Source organism: Somniosus microcephalus, chromosome 4, assembly GCF_052327205.1.
Source record: "Somniosus microcephalus isolate GS21.2 chromosome 4, FLI_Smic_1.0, whole genome shotgun sequence".
Classification (NCBI taxonomy): Eukaryota; Metazoa; Chordata; class Chondrichthyes; order Squaliformes; family Somniosidae; genus Somniosus; species Somniosus microcephalus.
In genome coordinates, this window is record NC_140990.1 from 48,033,204 (window position 1) to 48,049,194 (window position 15,991).

The 15,991-nt window shown below is 43.1% G+C and overlaps 1 protein-coding gene and 1 pseudogene across 1 annotated transcript; one reads left to right on the plus strand and one right to left on the minus strand.

Moving 5' to 3' along the window:
- Positions 1-811: 811 nt before the first annotated feature.
- LOC147118808 (uncharacterized) lies at positions 812-9,566 on the minus strand (annotated as a pseudogene).
- LOC147118809 (uncharacterized) lies at positions 1,232-2,299 on the plus strand. The gene has a single exon (XM_085984620.1). The coding sequence runs from the start codon at positions 1,232-1,234 to the stop codon at positions 2,297-2,299; it is 1,068 nt and encodes a 355-aa protein (XP_085840746.1).
- Positions 9,567-15,991: the final 6,425 nt, after the last annotated feature.

Sequence of the window (15,991 nt, forward strand, 5' to 3'; positions counted from 1 at the left end):
TGTGTGAAACAGCAGGAAGAATACATGAGAAAGTGAGACAGGCCCAGACGCGCCCCACAGAAGGAAACATGCACCCCTTTAAACCCGGAGATCAAGTTTATGTGAAAGCGCTAAATAAAGAATCTTTTTCTCCTAGGTGGAAAGGACCATATTTGGTGCTGCTTACAACTCGAACAGCTCTCAAATTGAAAGAAAAACCTGATTGGGTACACGCTACAAGGTGCAAGTTGCATCATCCGGAGGAAACACGGGAGGTGGAGTATAAACATACTGCACCAGACACCACTTCAGAAACAGGAAAAGATCCGTGCCCACCATAATTTGGCACTCCACTGAAGGACTGATTACTTTCGGATTGCTATATATGTTTATATTTAATGCTGTATAACAATAATTAGGAACATTTAAAGATTTCTAGGATAAATCAGGAAATATGTTAAACCAGATAATAATAATCGGCCTATGTGTAATAAGGACAGCCGCCTGGACCATCCTGCCTACTGAAAAAACAATGGTCAGGCCAGTTAGGGTGGAAGGCGAGAGACAGTAACCAATCGCAGGGAACTTACACTTGTAACAATGGCACCATTTGTGTAATTGCTAATTGGACGATTAATTGCGAAGCCTGTGGGATGTTCGAAATGAAATCTGGGATGGATAAAATAGTATTTAGCCAAGGATCTAATATAACTCTAAGTATAAAATGGGAAAAAGGAGTGAACATAAGTTGTAGGATAGAGAATGACACTGACATACTAAACAATTATACTAAATTATGGAAATGGTATAAAAATGACACAAGAACCGGAGACATGGAACAACCGATATATTTGAAAGACGGTCAGGCGTACGGATGCGTGAATGCAACTCTTATAGAAGGAAGACCTCACTGGTATGGGGAAACATTCTTTGCAAAGAAAACGAAACAGATAGAAAGTCCTATGGACCATTTGCAAAGATTGCATTCTACCTGTACCCCGGTCTTGATCTCCCCATATACTCTAAATTTGACAGTACAGGTACAATATGAGGATAAAAAAGATACTGGATGTAATATTACTACTATACAAGCCAAATTGAATAAGAGAATTAGGATCAGGAGAAGGAGAAGGGACTTAGCAATGGTCTTGGGAGGAGTAGGAACTGGTATGGGAGCCCTTAATGCAATAGATATTGAAACATTGCAGAATAAAATACAGCAAGTAGGAGGGCTGAGCTAGAGCGAATCGCTATGTCAGGACATGCTCCTAGTTGGATGAGAATTTTCGGATTTGAAGGAAATAATCTAGAAGTAAAACCTGATCGAAGATACACTAAATGTGACCTTAAGGGATGTAATTTTACAATGAAAGTGGTAAATGTGACAAAAGCCAAAACCTGGTGTCAGTTCTTGGTATTGCCCCAACTGTTTGGAGAAAACTTTTGGTATCCCGAATTTCATGGTAAATGGATAGATCAGGGGAATAAGACCCACGATGCCTCGGATTGCCAAGATTGGCCATTTGGAAAAGTATGCCCATTGCATACCCCTATATATGAACCTTGCTCATTGCAACATAGTAGAGGTACATGCATTTGGAATTTGAAACCTTGTAATGATACTACCTTGCATGAGATAGGCCAGAACTATCTGTGTATTAGCAGTGCCTGGCCTATATATGTCGGCGGGATTTTGAAAAGGCCCCCTTTAAACACTTGCATAAAAGATGTTTATACTGTGTTTGACCCACATACCAACAAGACATATCAGTTGGGAAAATGGGCTACGGTAATGCAAAGAAGAACTGTATTGGGGATAGAAAATGCCCCCCTTACAGTTAATTTGGCTAATCTGACGAAATTTTTGAAAAACAATGAAAAGATAGCAGAAGCCTTAGTGAAAAGAGGAAGAGATCTGCACCATTTAAAAGCAGTGACGGATTATGATGAGCAAGGTTTGATTCAAATAGCTACGCAAATAACAGATTTGACGGTACACCACTGGTGGGATGTGTTTAACGGATGGTCACCTAAAGCATCCGCAGTGCTGGAATTGTTTGTTCACCCGATGGTTATATTTTGTGTAGTGACAGGAGTTTTATTTATATTAATTTGTATAATGTGGATAAGAGTGAGATATCTGCTAGCGCAAACAGTAGAATCAGTAGCATCTGTAACAAGAGCTACGAAAGTACTAGAGAGAAAGGAAAGAAAAAGAGCAAACCAGGATGACTATGATGAAGAAGATTGTCTAAAAATGCGTCCCTTCCCAAAGGGATATTATCCTCCCTATGAAAACGAACTGAATACAATGCCGTAAAGCAGTGTTGATCAGTAAAGATCAACAAGGAGGGAATTGTGGGAGAAAACGTATTAAACATTAAGGCATGCTGGGATACTTGACCACTTTACTAATTGAACAAAGGACACTAAACTGGTTAAAACTAAAAGAACTGCTGACTGCCATAATGAAGTCAAGCTGACCTTTTGGCTTAGGACATCTGGTGATAAAATGTGAACATGTTAATCTGTTTCTTGAGAACAATGGAACCTATGAAACCTTATGTTGAAATGTAATGTAAGCTAATCACCTGAAGTTGTTTACCTTGCTGTATAACTATGAGTGCTGTACATTAGTAATTTAGAGTGCTGGTGAGCAGTAGGGACTGCTGCAGACTCTCCAAGATATCACGTAATAAATTCCTAAAGCGAACCTCGAAGTCTCCGTCTGATAGTTAATTTCCTCCACACTGGCGATATTTATAGTTAACTTGTTTACTACATTATTGACCTGGCCCTGCCCAAACCATAACCACAAGGATATCTGTCATTGTTCTGACTGTGACCACAAGGCTGTGTCACTATCTCACACACACACACCGTTTCCTTCTTTCACATCTCCATACACAGACCATCTCTTTACACATCCCCTTCCATCCTCAATCAACGTCATTGAAAAATAGATTATCTGGTCAATACCACATTGCTGTTTGTGGGAGCTTGCTGTGCAGAAATTTCCTACATTAGAACAGTGACTACACTTCAAAAGTACTTCCTTGTCTGTAAAGCACTTTGGGACGTCCTGAGGTTGTGAAAGGTGCGATAGAAATACAGCCTTTTTCCATGGATAACAGTGATAGTTACACTGGGATAAATCTTCAGTCATTTTCTATTACAGGCTCTCTGGAAGGTGTGGGGAGCTGGGACTTGAGAGTAACTGAAGGTGTTAGAACGGCGATAATCTAGAGTTAGAAAGGAGAAAAGGCCCAAAAATGGAACAGTCGGTAACAGGACATCAATTAGTCTCCTCTAATCTTGGAGGAAACAAATACTCGACACACTGCGTATTTGACATTTATCCAGAATATTAAACTCCAGCCCAGTTATAGGGGTTATTAACATCAGAAACAAACTCCAACTGTCAGAATTAACATGGTTCAGTCCTGGATGTGATTAACAGCAGCAATACCAGCAGAATCCAACCCCTGCAGTCACTTGTGAACTAGCTGGTGTCTCAGCAGGTTGGATGACTGAGGGAATCCCTTCCCACACACTGAGCAGGTGAACGGCCTCTCCCCAGTGTGAACTCGCTGATGTGTCAGCAGTTGGGATGACTGAGGGAATCCCTTCCCACACACTGAGCAGGTGAACGGTCTCTCCCCAGTGTAGTTTGTTGGTGTTTCAGCAGATATCTTGTGCTTTTAAAGCTCTTCTCACACTTAGAACATTTGAAAGGTCTGTTTTCAGTGTGAACAAGTTGGTGTATAATGAGGTTGGCTAATCGAGCAAATACATTCCCACACATGGAGGTGAACGTCTCCTCTCCAGTGTGAAGTCGCTGGTGTCTCAGCAGAGTGGGTGAATCAATGAATCCCTTCCCACACACGGAGCAGGTGAACGCCCTCTCCCTAGTGTGAACTAGCTGGTGTCTCAGCAGGTGGGATGACTGAGGGAATCCCTTCCCACACACTGAGCAGGTGAACGGCCTCTCCCCAATGTGAGTTAGTTGGTGTTTCAGCAGATATCTTGTGCTTTTAAAGCACTTCTCACACTCAGAACATTTGAAAGGTCTCTTTTCAGTGTGAACAAGTTGGTGTATAATGAGGTTGGCTAATCGAGCAAATCCCTTCCCACACGTGGAGCAGGTGAACGGCCTCTCCCCAGTGTGACTGCGTCGATGACTTTCTAGCTGGGATCGGTAATTGAATCCCTTCCCACAGTCCACACATTTCCACAATTTCTCCGTGGTGCGGGTGTCCTTGTGTCTCTCCAGGTTGGACGATCAGTTGAAGCCTCGTCCACACACACAACACGTGTACGGTTTCTCCCCGCTGTGAATGGTGCGATGTTTTTTCAGGCTGTGTAACTGGTTAAAGCTCTTTCCACAGTCAGTGCACTGGAACACTCCCACTTGGGTGTGTGTGTCTCAGTGCTTTTCCAGTCACGCTGATGTTTGAAATCTTTCCTCACAGACAGAACAAGCAAACATTTCTCCTTCCACATTCAAAGGCCGATGATATTCAGTTCCTGATGAATGGAGTGACTCTGTCAGATCTTGATGTGATGTTTGGTTTGAGTTTCCCATCTGTAAATCCTCCCCTTCTAACACCCTGTAAAAGAAGTTTACAAAAGTCATCACTAAGTACAAGATAGAAATTCAGAACAGACAATTCTAGTTTCCTTGCAACATTCTTTCCTCTCTTGTTCCCTAAATCATGTGGTCCAATCAAACTGGAAGAAGCTAAAATAAGCAACAAAGTCCCAACAAAAGCAAAGGGAACCTTCCCAATTAAACCAGAATGTTGTTGCCAGTGTCTGAGAGACACTCTGTACCCTGAGGTGCCCACCAGTCGAAGAAGGTATCAAGTGAACCAATGGACACCGCCTGCTCCCTCTCCAGGGCCACCCGGGCAGGGACAAGACCACGGGAGAGAGGCAGGCAGCCAGAGTGACCCTCCCCCATGGGCCCCGCCCATCCTGGGCCTACAAATTGCTGTTTTCACCAGGCCCAAGAGCAGGTCCAGGAGAAGATCCTCCGACTTACCCACCTGCCTCTGCTCCGGGCGGCCATAGATTAGGAGCGTGGGGCTAAAGTGTAACCAAGAGTTGAGGAGCAGCCCCTTCAGGTAACTATACAGGGGCTGCAACCTCTCACACTGAATATATACACGGCCCATGGACTCCTCTAGGCCGCAAACATCACATGCGGCCTGGGAGTGGGTGAAGGTGATTAAAAACCTGCTGCCCGGGATGCTCCATCTCCCGGGCACTGGGACCCGGTTGGGAACAGAGACTACATATATCTACATATGAGGACGGCCTCAACCGGGATCTTGGGTTCATGTCACGCTACATGTAACCCCACCTGACGTAGTCATCCAGACTCGAGTCGTCGTTGGCTTGTTCTCTCTACACAGATGCGGCTGGACCTGCTGTGATTTCCAGCAAAAAAAAGTTTTCTGTTTTTTGTTTTTCATACAGACCCCAGCATCTGCAATATTTGACCCCTTGTGACCCCACCTCATTGTTCTTTGATGTAATGTTTTCCTGACTGACCTGTTTGGACACCATTCACACCTTTGATTGCTGTGATTATCTCTTTGCCGAGGTGTGATAAAGGGCAGTTAGAAAGATTACCTGTAATCATCTGGCAGTATTCTCTGACTATATATGCTGTGCCTATATGCAACTCTTCACTTCACCTGATGAAGGAGCAGCGCTCCGAAAGCTTGTGATTTCAAATAAAGCTGTTGGACTATAACCTGGTGTTGTGTGGCTTCTTACATTTATCTACATATAGATTGGGCTAACCAAATTAGTAACAACACTGTGGAGGAGGAATTCCTAGAGTGTATACGGGATGGTTTCCTGGACCAATGTGTCAAGGAACCAACTAGAGATCAGGCTATCTTAGACTGGGTATTATGTAATGAGAAAGGATTAATTAGCAATCTTGTTTTGCGAGGACCCTTGGGGAGGAGCGATCATAATATGCTAGAATTCTTCATTAAAATGGAGAGTGAAGTAGTTGACTCAGAGACTAGGGTCCTGAATTTAAATAAAGGAAACTATGAAGGTATGAGGCACAAGTTGGCTAGGATAGATTGGGGAACATTACTTAAAGGGTTGACGGTGGATAGGCAATGGCAAACATTTAAAGATCACATGAATGAACTACAGAAATTGTTCATCCCTGTTTGGCATAAAAATAAAACAAAAAAGGTGACTCAACCGTGGCTAACAAGGGAAATTAGGGATAGCATAAGCTCCAAGGCGAGGACATATAAATTGGCCAGAAAAAGCAGCAAACCTGAGGATTGGGAGCAGTTTAGGATTCAGCAAAGGAGGACAAAGGGATTAATTAAGAGGGGGAAAATAGAGTATGAGAGTAAGCTTTCAGGTAACATAAAAACTGACTGTAAAAGCTTCTATAGATATGTGAAGAGAAAAAGATTGGTGAAGTCAAGCATAGGTCCCTTGCAGTCAGAATCAGGGGAATTTATAATGGGGAACAAAGAAATGGCTGACCAATTAAATACATACTTTGGTTCTGTCTTCACAAAGGAGGACACATATAACCTCCCAAAGATGTCGGAGAACATAGGGTCTAATGAGAGGGAGGAATTGAATGAAATCAGTATTTGTAGGGAAATGGTGTTAGGGAAATTGACGGAATTGAAGGCCAATAAATCCCCAGGATGCCGGTAAGCCTGACATCAGTAGTGGGGAAAATGCTAGAGTCCATTATAAAAGATGTAATAACAGAGCACTTGGAAAACAGTGACACGATCGGACAAAGTCAACATGGATTTACAAAAGGTAAATCATGCTTGACTAATCTACTGGAATTTTTTGAGGGTGTAACTGATAGAATAGATAAGGGAGAACCAGTGGATGTGGTGTATTTGGACTTTCAGAAGGCTTTCGATAAGGTCCTGCATAAGAGATTAGCGTGTAAAGTTAAAGCACAAGGGAATGGGGGCAAGGTACTGACTTGGATAGAGAACTGGTTGGCAGACAGGAAGCAAAGAGTTGGAATAAACGGGTCTTTTTCCAAGTGGCAGGCAGTGACTAGTGGGGTACTGCAGGGATCGGTCCTAGGACCCCAGCTATTCACAATATATATAAATGATCAAGACGAGGGAACTAGATGTAACATCTCCAAGTTTGCAGACGGCACAAAGCTGGGTGGGCGTGTGTGCTGTGAGGAGGATGCCGAGAAACTCCAATATGATTTGGACAGGTTGGGTGATTATACTGCATTTGCCATGCATCTGCCCAATGTGGATAAATGCGAGGTTATCCATTTCGTTGGCAAAAACAGGAAGGCAGATTATCTGAACGGCAATAGATTGGGAAAAGGGGAAGTGCAACGAGACCTGAGTGTCCTTGTGCACCAGTCGCTGAAGGTAAGCATGCAGGTGCAGCAGGCGGTTAAGAAGGCAAATGGTATGTTGGCCTTCATAGCGAGAGGATTCGAGTACAGGAGCAAGGATGTCTTGCTGCAGTTGTACAGGGCCTTGGTGAGACCACACCTTGAGTATTGTGTGCAGTTTTGGTCGCCTTATCAGAGGAAGGATGTTCTTGCCATGGAGAGAGTGCAGCGAAGATTCACCAGATTGATACCTGGGATGGCAGGAATGACGTATGAGGAGAGATTGGGTCAATTAGGCTTATATTCGCTAGAGTTTAGAAGAATGAGAGGGGATCTCATTGAAACTTATAAAATTCTAACAGGACTGGACAGGCTAGATGCAGGAAGGATGTTCCCGATTGTTGGGGAGTCCAGAACCAGGGGTCACAGTCTAAGGATAAGGGGTAAGCTATTTAGGACTGAGATGAGGAGGAATTTCTTCACCCAGAGAGTGGTGAACCTGTGGAATTCTCTTCCACAGAAGGCAGTTGAGGCCAATTCATTAAATATATTCAAGAAGGAGATAGGTATTTTTCTTAAAGCTAAAGGGATCAAGGGATATGGGGAGAAAGCAGGGACAGGGTACTGAATTTGAATGATCAGCCATGATCTCATTAAATGGCGGAGCAGGCTCGAGGGGCCGAATGGCCTACTCCTGCTCCTATTTTCTATGTTCCTCTGAGACCCTGAAGCCCCGCCCACTCTCTGTTCCTGTCCAAGATGGCCGCGCATGCGCCGTGATCCCGCCCTGTCCAAGATGGCTGCCAGCGACCCCGCTGACCCGGGCGGCCGGGCCTGTCACCACGGGGCAAACACGAGGCCTGTGGGCTCTTCTTCGGGGCCCGAGGCCTACACCGGGTGTTTATGAAGCTTCCCAGCCCACCCACGGCTCCAATTCCTCCCCGAGCCCACAATCTCCTACTGCCTCCCGGAACCGTCTCTTCCGCTTCAGACCATCGCCAACACTGGCACTGCGCCTGCGCACTGGGCTCCTGTGGTCATTCTGCCGCACAGGGGATTTTTACTCTTGTTTAGCCCAGTGGTACTGAGGCCAATTATAGACCCTGAGCTGTCTTGGCTGAGATCAACCAACAGCACAGATCAAGGATCCCAGTCAGTTGTGCAGAGTGTTTTAAAATTTGGGGGAGGGTTAGAACAGAATATTTTGAAAGGAATGTTACTCCACCTTTAAAGGAAACCTTCATTAAACTGCAAAATTCTGAAGTCTTTCAAAATTGAACAAGCAAAAAGTAGACAGACATTTTAGAAAGGCTCAAGTCATTAAAATAGACAGGTTTACAATCACTGCACAAGTACAGAAGGGAGCGACTGTTAACAGGAGCTCTGTCAGTGAAGTGCTCCGACACTCCAAGATAAACCAGACTGTCCCTTTAACTATAAATATACAAAGTAAAGGGGTCACGGTCCATTTAAATATCTGCCCCATTCCCCCAGGCAGTGGGAGGAGGAACAGCGCGCGGTCTCTTTATAACCTGACCCAGCAGGCCACGTGAGGAAACCCACTCTATGTGGGGCGGGGCCTTGGGAACCAGCTCTATGGGGGACCACTTACACCGAGACACCAAATCCAGGGACCACTTACACTGAGACACCAAATCCAGGGACCACTTACACTGAGACACCAAATCCAGGGACCACTTACACCGAGACACCAAATCCAGGGACCACTTACACCGAGACACCAAATCCAGGGACCACTTACACTGTGACACCAAATCCAGGGACCACTTACACTGAGACACCAAATCCAGGGACCACTTACACTGAGACACCAAATCCAGGGACCACTTACACTGAGACACCAAATCCAGGGACCACTTACACTGAGACACCAAATCCAGGGACCACTTACACTGAGACACCAAATCCAGGGACCACTTACACTGAGACACCAAATGAAAAAGGACACATCCAGTGACATTGGCATCGTCAATAATTGTTTCTATCCCTAATCCTAACCCGTAAACATAACCACTAACCTCTAATCCTAACTACTAACCCCTATTCCTGACCCTAACCACTAACCCGTAATCCCTAAGTGTAACACCTGCCCCGAATCCCAAGACCCCAACCACTAACCCTAAATCGTTCAGTGTCATTAGTCATTGTGATGTCACCGGTGATGCAGGTTGGCCGTGTTGTCATTAGTCATTGTGATGTCACCGGTGATGCAGGTTGGCCGTGTTGTCAATAGTCATTGTGATGTCACCAGTGATGCAGGTTGGCCGTGTTGTGAATAGTCATTGTGATGTCACCAGTGATGCAGGTTGGCCGTGTTGTCAATAGTCATTGTGATGTCACCAGTGATGCAGGTTGGCCGTGTTGTCAATAGTCATTGTGATGTCACCAGTGATGCAGGTCGGTCGTGTTGTCAATAGTCATTGTGATGTCACTGGTGATGAAGGTCGGCCACGTTGTCAATAGTCATTGTGATGTCACCGGTGATGCAGGTCGGATTAGTTGGTTTGTAGAATACTTGCTTTACTATCTTATAATCATCAGTATCTTATAATCATCAGTAATAGATTTATAATCGTGTGTAGAAATTAAATATAAAAGTCTGTGATCATCAACTGCATGCAATGGTAACCTGAATTATGTATAACATGTAACCCTTTTTATGCTTAAAAGTCTGTGAGTAAGCTGTACCCAGACAACCTGGGGTGAGGAAGAGATTGCCGTGGTCGATCAGACTGCAGTTAGCCTGGGAACCAAGGTGAGCTGCAGTTACCACTGTGTGGCATGTTATAACATCCGCAGTGAATTAAACACAAAGGCCAAGTTCAAGGGCCGTATCACAACCAATGAGACATGTTCCTTTCGTATTATCATAACTACCCCAGATGAGTCTTGGTGTCAAAAGCAGATGATGTAAAAGTGTCAGCAGACTAAAGCCTGTGTAAACCAGAGTGCTGCGAATGTGGCATCTTTATGATTGGATTTTGGGTCTGGGTGTCAGCCAGTGATTGGTTCAGGACTCCATAGATTTTGAATGAGAGTAAGAGTATAGGAAGGGGGTCTTAACAGGCACAAATTGTAGAAGATTTCAGATGTAGAGGATTTCAGGAGTAGAGGATTTCAGGAATAATCAAGGAGACACCCGGGAGATGAAGAGAGACAAGAGACACAGGGTGCAGCCTGCTCACAATTGCGCTTCTACTCAGAGTATAAGTGGTAATATCAGTCTCAATTATACTCTGTAAACTGCTGCTCGAACACTGTAATATATTAAGTCTAGCTTGTGCTGAATAAAATTAAATCACTGTCCCCAATACGGGTCAACCTCGAATCATTAGGAACCAGGGTCCCTCTGGGATCTTATAAACTGGTGAGCCTAGCCAGGAGGTTGATTGACAGTTGATTCTTTTATAAATTATTCGGTACAAGTAAGATCCTAGGACTGACGTGGTTAGTGCGACCTAGTCATTTAAGAAAGGAAAGCCTTCGGGAGGGTGTGGGACACTGCGACCTACCAGTAGTAATAGCAACAGTTAGTAGAAATGGCGGGCTTGACAGAAGTTGCGCATGTCACAGATAAAAAGTTCAGATAATTAAGTGTAACTGATTTAGTATCGTTTCTGACGAGTCCAGAAGCAGACTCATATCAGAAGGGGATAGAGAGGGTCCAGAGCCAAGTGTTTCTGGGAAAGGTCGAATTAGACAAAGGGAAACACTTGTCAGGCTATGCAGCACATTTCTGTGCACAGCGCGGTGAAGTAAGAGAAGGGGAACATTTAGAAGCACAAAGAATAAGAGAAGGGGAACATTTAGAAGCACAGAGAATAAGAGAAGGGGAACATTTAGAAATGCGGAAAATAATACAGAAAGAACTCCAGCAGCTAGAAGCCAGGAATCTGGGAACTCAGCAAATGAAGAGAAAAAACCGGGAGAGCCAGGACAAGCTGCTGAGACGACAGTTTAAAGGGTGAAAAAAGAAAGGTAAAGTTGAAACCGTCACTGAAGCTGTCAGCTTCTGTACTGAGAAAAATAAAACACAAGATTACTGAGTGAAAGGAACCTTAAAGGAAGCTGGAATTTCAATTTGTGTTAAAGTGGGTGTTAAAGTGTGGAAGTTTTCCTGACTGTGAATCTTTAAGAAGTTACAGTATTTCTTTTGTCTGAAAGTCTGTCTTTAAAAAAGTGTCTTTTTTTTAAGCTCCACCCACTATTCGGTGCACAGAACTAAAAGCTGTTTAACCTTTTGTAATCTTGTCTTGGATGTAGGAAGCATTTGGTACTCTTGGAGTTCATAACCCATTACAGGGATCAATATTTCTAAGTTGCGTAAATGTGTGAAAATGTTGAGCATGTTCATTTCAATTTAAGATTGTGCACCCAGAATTGGGGAAAAAAGAACTTTGAACTACAATTTCAGTTAAAAACTCTGGTGTGAAAAGGATGAGAACAGCAAAAACAAAAAAGTTTGTTTAACAAAAGATAAGTTTCAGTCTAAGATTTAACCTTGGAGTAGCAGTTGCCATGGTGCCTGGTACTTAATTGGAATTTCCAAAGCACTTTGATTTGCTTTCTTTCAATGTGAAAACTATTTTTTCCAGTTAGATTCTGTATTTTTACAGTCATTTGGAAAGGTGCCTGAAGAACAACGAGAAAGATGACATCATTTACTTTTTTTTTTGTAAGCAAAATAATCAAAAAAGGCAGCTGTCAGCAGACAGGGTTAACTCCTTTGCAGGTTTATAAGAAGGTGGAGTGAAACATTGTCAGACACACGCAATTCCGTCACTTCACGCAAAAAATGTTTTAAAAGAAAGTTTAAGGTACAAAGCCTTGGGAAAAAGTTTCGATTGGGAAAGCTTTTAAAACATTTTTTGCGTGAAGTGACGCAATTGCGTGTGTCTGACAATGTTTCACTCTGCCTTCTTATAAACCTGCAAAGGAGTTAACCCTGTCTGCTGACAGCTGCCTTTTTTGATTATTTTGTCTGTTCTGTATCGTGTTTATTTTTTTGAAATATTGGTCTGAATTAAATTGGAATTACTGAGGTTAATTATTAAATTGTGAAAAACCACCTTTCATTGCAGCCTCAATGAAATTCTGGTTATTATTTTTAATTATGTGAGGGTTTCTAGTTCCGATGTGAGACTTTCACATTGGCAGTTTTGAATTTCTTAAATGTTTAATGCTTTGAATTGGAATTTTGAGATATTTGAGGTGATTCTGCTTGTTAAACATTTTGGTTGTACTGGAAAATCCTGGGGTTGGAAACCTCTGAAACAAAACGCTAAAAAGTTTAAAAAGAATTGGAGCTTAATTTAAAAGGCTGTCTTCCCTGATGAGAATCTTTTATTTAGAGTTAATAATATGTTACTAATGATTTCTGCAGTTTTAATGGCTTTTTAATACTGAAGAAAGTTTTGAAGGTACAAAGACTTGGAAAAAGTTTCGATCGGGAAAGCTTTTAAAACATTTTTTGCATGAAGTGACGCAATTGCATGTGTCTGGCAATGTTTCACTCCGCCTTCTTATAAACCTGCAAAGGAGTTAACCCTGTCTGCTGACAGCTGTCTTTTTTAATTCACCAAGGATCAACTTTTGCATTGCTGAATGAAATTTAAAGATATTGGACATTATTAATTTGAAGTGACTATTTCCCCACGGTGCGGAAGGAAAATTCTGATTTCACAAAATGAGCCCAATGGGTGTTTAATCGGAGCCACAATGGATTCTCTGTTTTCGTTTCTTTTAAACAGATGACCATGGTTTTCCAGACCGCATGAGTCATAGATTCATAACGGCACAGAAGGAGGCCATTCGGCCCATCGAGTCCATTCCGGCTGTCTGTCGAGCAATCCAGTCAGTCCCATTCCCCCGCTCTATCCCCGTAGCCCTGCAAGTTTATTTCCCTCAAGTGCCTATCCAGTCTCCCCTTGAAAACATTCAGTGTCTCCGTTTCCACCATGTCCGTTGGCAGAGAATTCCAGGTCATCACCACTCGCTGCATAAAAATGTTTTTCCTCACGTCCCCCCTGTATCTCTTGCCCAAAACCTTAAATCTGTGTCCCCTAGTCCTTGTACCATCAACTAGTGGGAACAGCCTTTCCCCGTCTAGCCTAGGCAAACCCGTCATAATCTTGTACACCTCTATCAAATCACCCCTCAACCTCCTTTGCTCCAATGAAAACAGATCCGGCTTCTCCAACCTGTCCTTGTAGCGAAGATCCCCCATCCCCGGAACCATTCTGGTAAATCTCCTCTGCACCCTCTCAAGGGCCTTCACATCCTTCCTAAAGTGTGGTGGCCAGAACTGGATGCAATACTCCAGTTGTGGCCTAACCAGCGCTTTATAAAGGTTCAGCATAACTTCTCTACTTTTATATCAATACCTCTATTTATGAAGCCCAAGATACCACATGCTTTGTTAACCACTCTCTCAATATGTCCCGCCACCTTCAGGGACCTATGCACATTAACTCCCAGGTCCCTCTGTCCCTGCACACTCTTTAAAACTGTGCCATTAAGTGTATATTGCCTCTCCCTGTTCCTTCTGCCAAAATGCATCACCTCACACTTCTCTGTATTAAATTCCATCTGCCACTTGTCTGCCCATTCTGTTAGCCTTTCTATGTCCTGTTGCAGTCGATTGGTATCATCCTCACTGTTTGCCACACCCCCAAGTTTGGTGTCATCGGCAAATTCAGATGTTCTACTCTATTCTAATATCCAGGTCATTTATATATATCAAAATGAATATTGATGCCTTAACAAGAGATCCAGCAGTTTAAAGAATTTAAGAACCTATCTGCAGCCATCGCCAGACATTTAAAATAAATCCCAGCATGGTGACGATTTGGACTAAAGGCTTTGCCTGTCAAAGACTCGGACTTAACCCATTCAGGGTCAGGTGTTATTTCCCGAGACAGTGTGCTCGAGAAGGGGAGATATGGAAGTTACCTCCAAACTAATTCCAAGCACTTGTGTCTCTAATATGAAACCAGCATGTAAACCAGCAAGCCCGGGCATCACTTGTTTCTGAAATGGGAATTGATGAGATGAATTGATCAAAATAAAATTGATAAGTTGCTGTTTCAAGCACTCAAGAAGGAAAAATTTACCTGAAGTTTAAGATAGTCAAATTTTCATTAAAAGAAACCGGTGGAAAGCAGTCTAAGGTGGTCCTGCCAATTGCTGCGTATCAGGGAAGAAAGGTTTTGGGAAATAAAATTGAACATTGACAAAACCTGTCAGTCCAACAATACTGCAATGATAAAATGGACTCAGGCACAATACATCGGATTATTTTGGGAAATAAAAAGATCCTCTAAAATAAGGAATTAAAAAAGCCAAAATGTGTTAATAACTGGGACCAAGTGGGAAGGTTTGATCTGTTTCCTATCTTTAATAACGTATTGGACAGTAAAGTTCCTCCAGGGCTCATGAATGAGATAGAATGGTAATTAATGGGATGTGTAAAACGGAATGAGAGGAAGTGATTGAGGATGTCAGATAGAAACAGGAAATGTTTCATTCACCACCAAATGGGAATCATTTCCTCAGTTGAATGGGAATAAATCACCTGTGTACGATTCACCGAAAGGTCTCAATCTGGGATTAATGAACAGTCTCGGGAAAGGCAGGAAAGTGCAGTTGAAAATAGTCAATTGATAGTTTTCTCTTGGAGAGGTTTGTGTCCTTGCCTGTGAACTTTGTAAGAAAACTTCATTTGATAGACTGGCCACTACCCGAGACATCGGGACCATACAGTGGGAGATGAGCAAAGATCTCCAGACACCTCACCATCTTCTGATGAAATCACCTGAAAGCCCATGAATGGTTCGTATCGGATGGCGCGTGTGGCAGGATATTGTGTGTGGACAGATGTGATTTGTTACATAGGAAGCAATTAGCATGTGGAAATGTGTGGTGAATTTACACAGAAGAACGGGTCTCAGACATATTCAGTTATTGACAGCAGCACGACATGAAATGGTTAATGTGGCTCAGGAGAGTGAGACAACTTTTAAAGCACGGACACACACTCCATCGAGAAACTATCTAATTCATGAAACAATCAGGATAGAGTTAAAGACACTGGTACCTGTCAGAGGGATTGAAACTGAAGTTGAAGCGGAGAGCGACATAGAATTCGGATTGGGACAATTGAGGGCTAGAGAGAGATCATACTTAGTAAGAATTATCCACAAGATGGATACCCAAGGCATATTACACTAGTTTAAAAGCATGATTATTCAAGAATCAGCGTGCATTGGCTAACAGTTCCATAATACACACTTAAACCTACAACTAATAATGCCTATTTCATCCATGTTAGCTAGTGGGAATCTGAAATGGAGATTTCTCAGGATTCTTACACCCGGGAGACGGGGAGAGAGAGAGACACAGGGTGCAGCCTGCTCACAGCTGCGCTTCTACCCAGAGTATATGTGGTAATATAAGTCTCAATTATTCTCTGTAAACTGCTGCTTGAATACTGTAATGTATTAAGTCTTGCTTGTGCTGAATAAAGTTAAATCACTGTCCCCAATACGGGTCAACCTCGAATCATTAGGAACCGGGGTCCCTCTGGGATCTTACACCATGCATGTGCTTCCCTGGTCC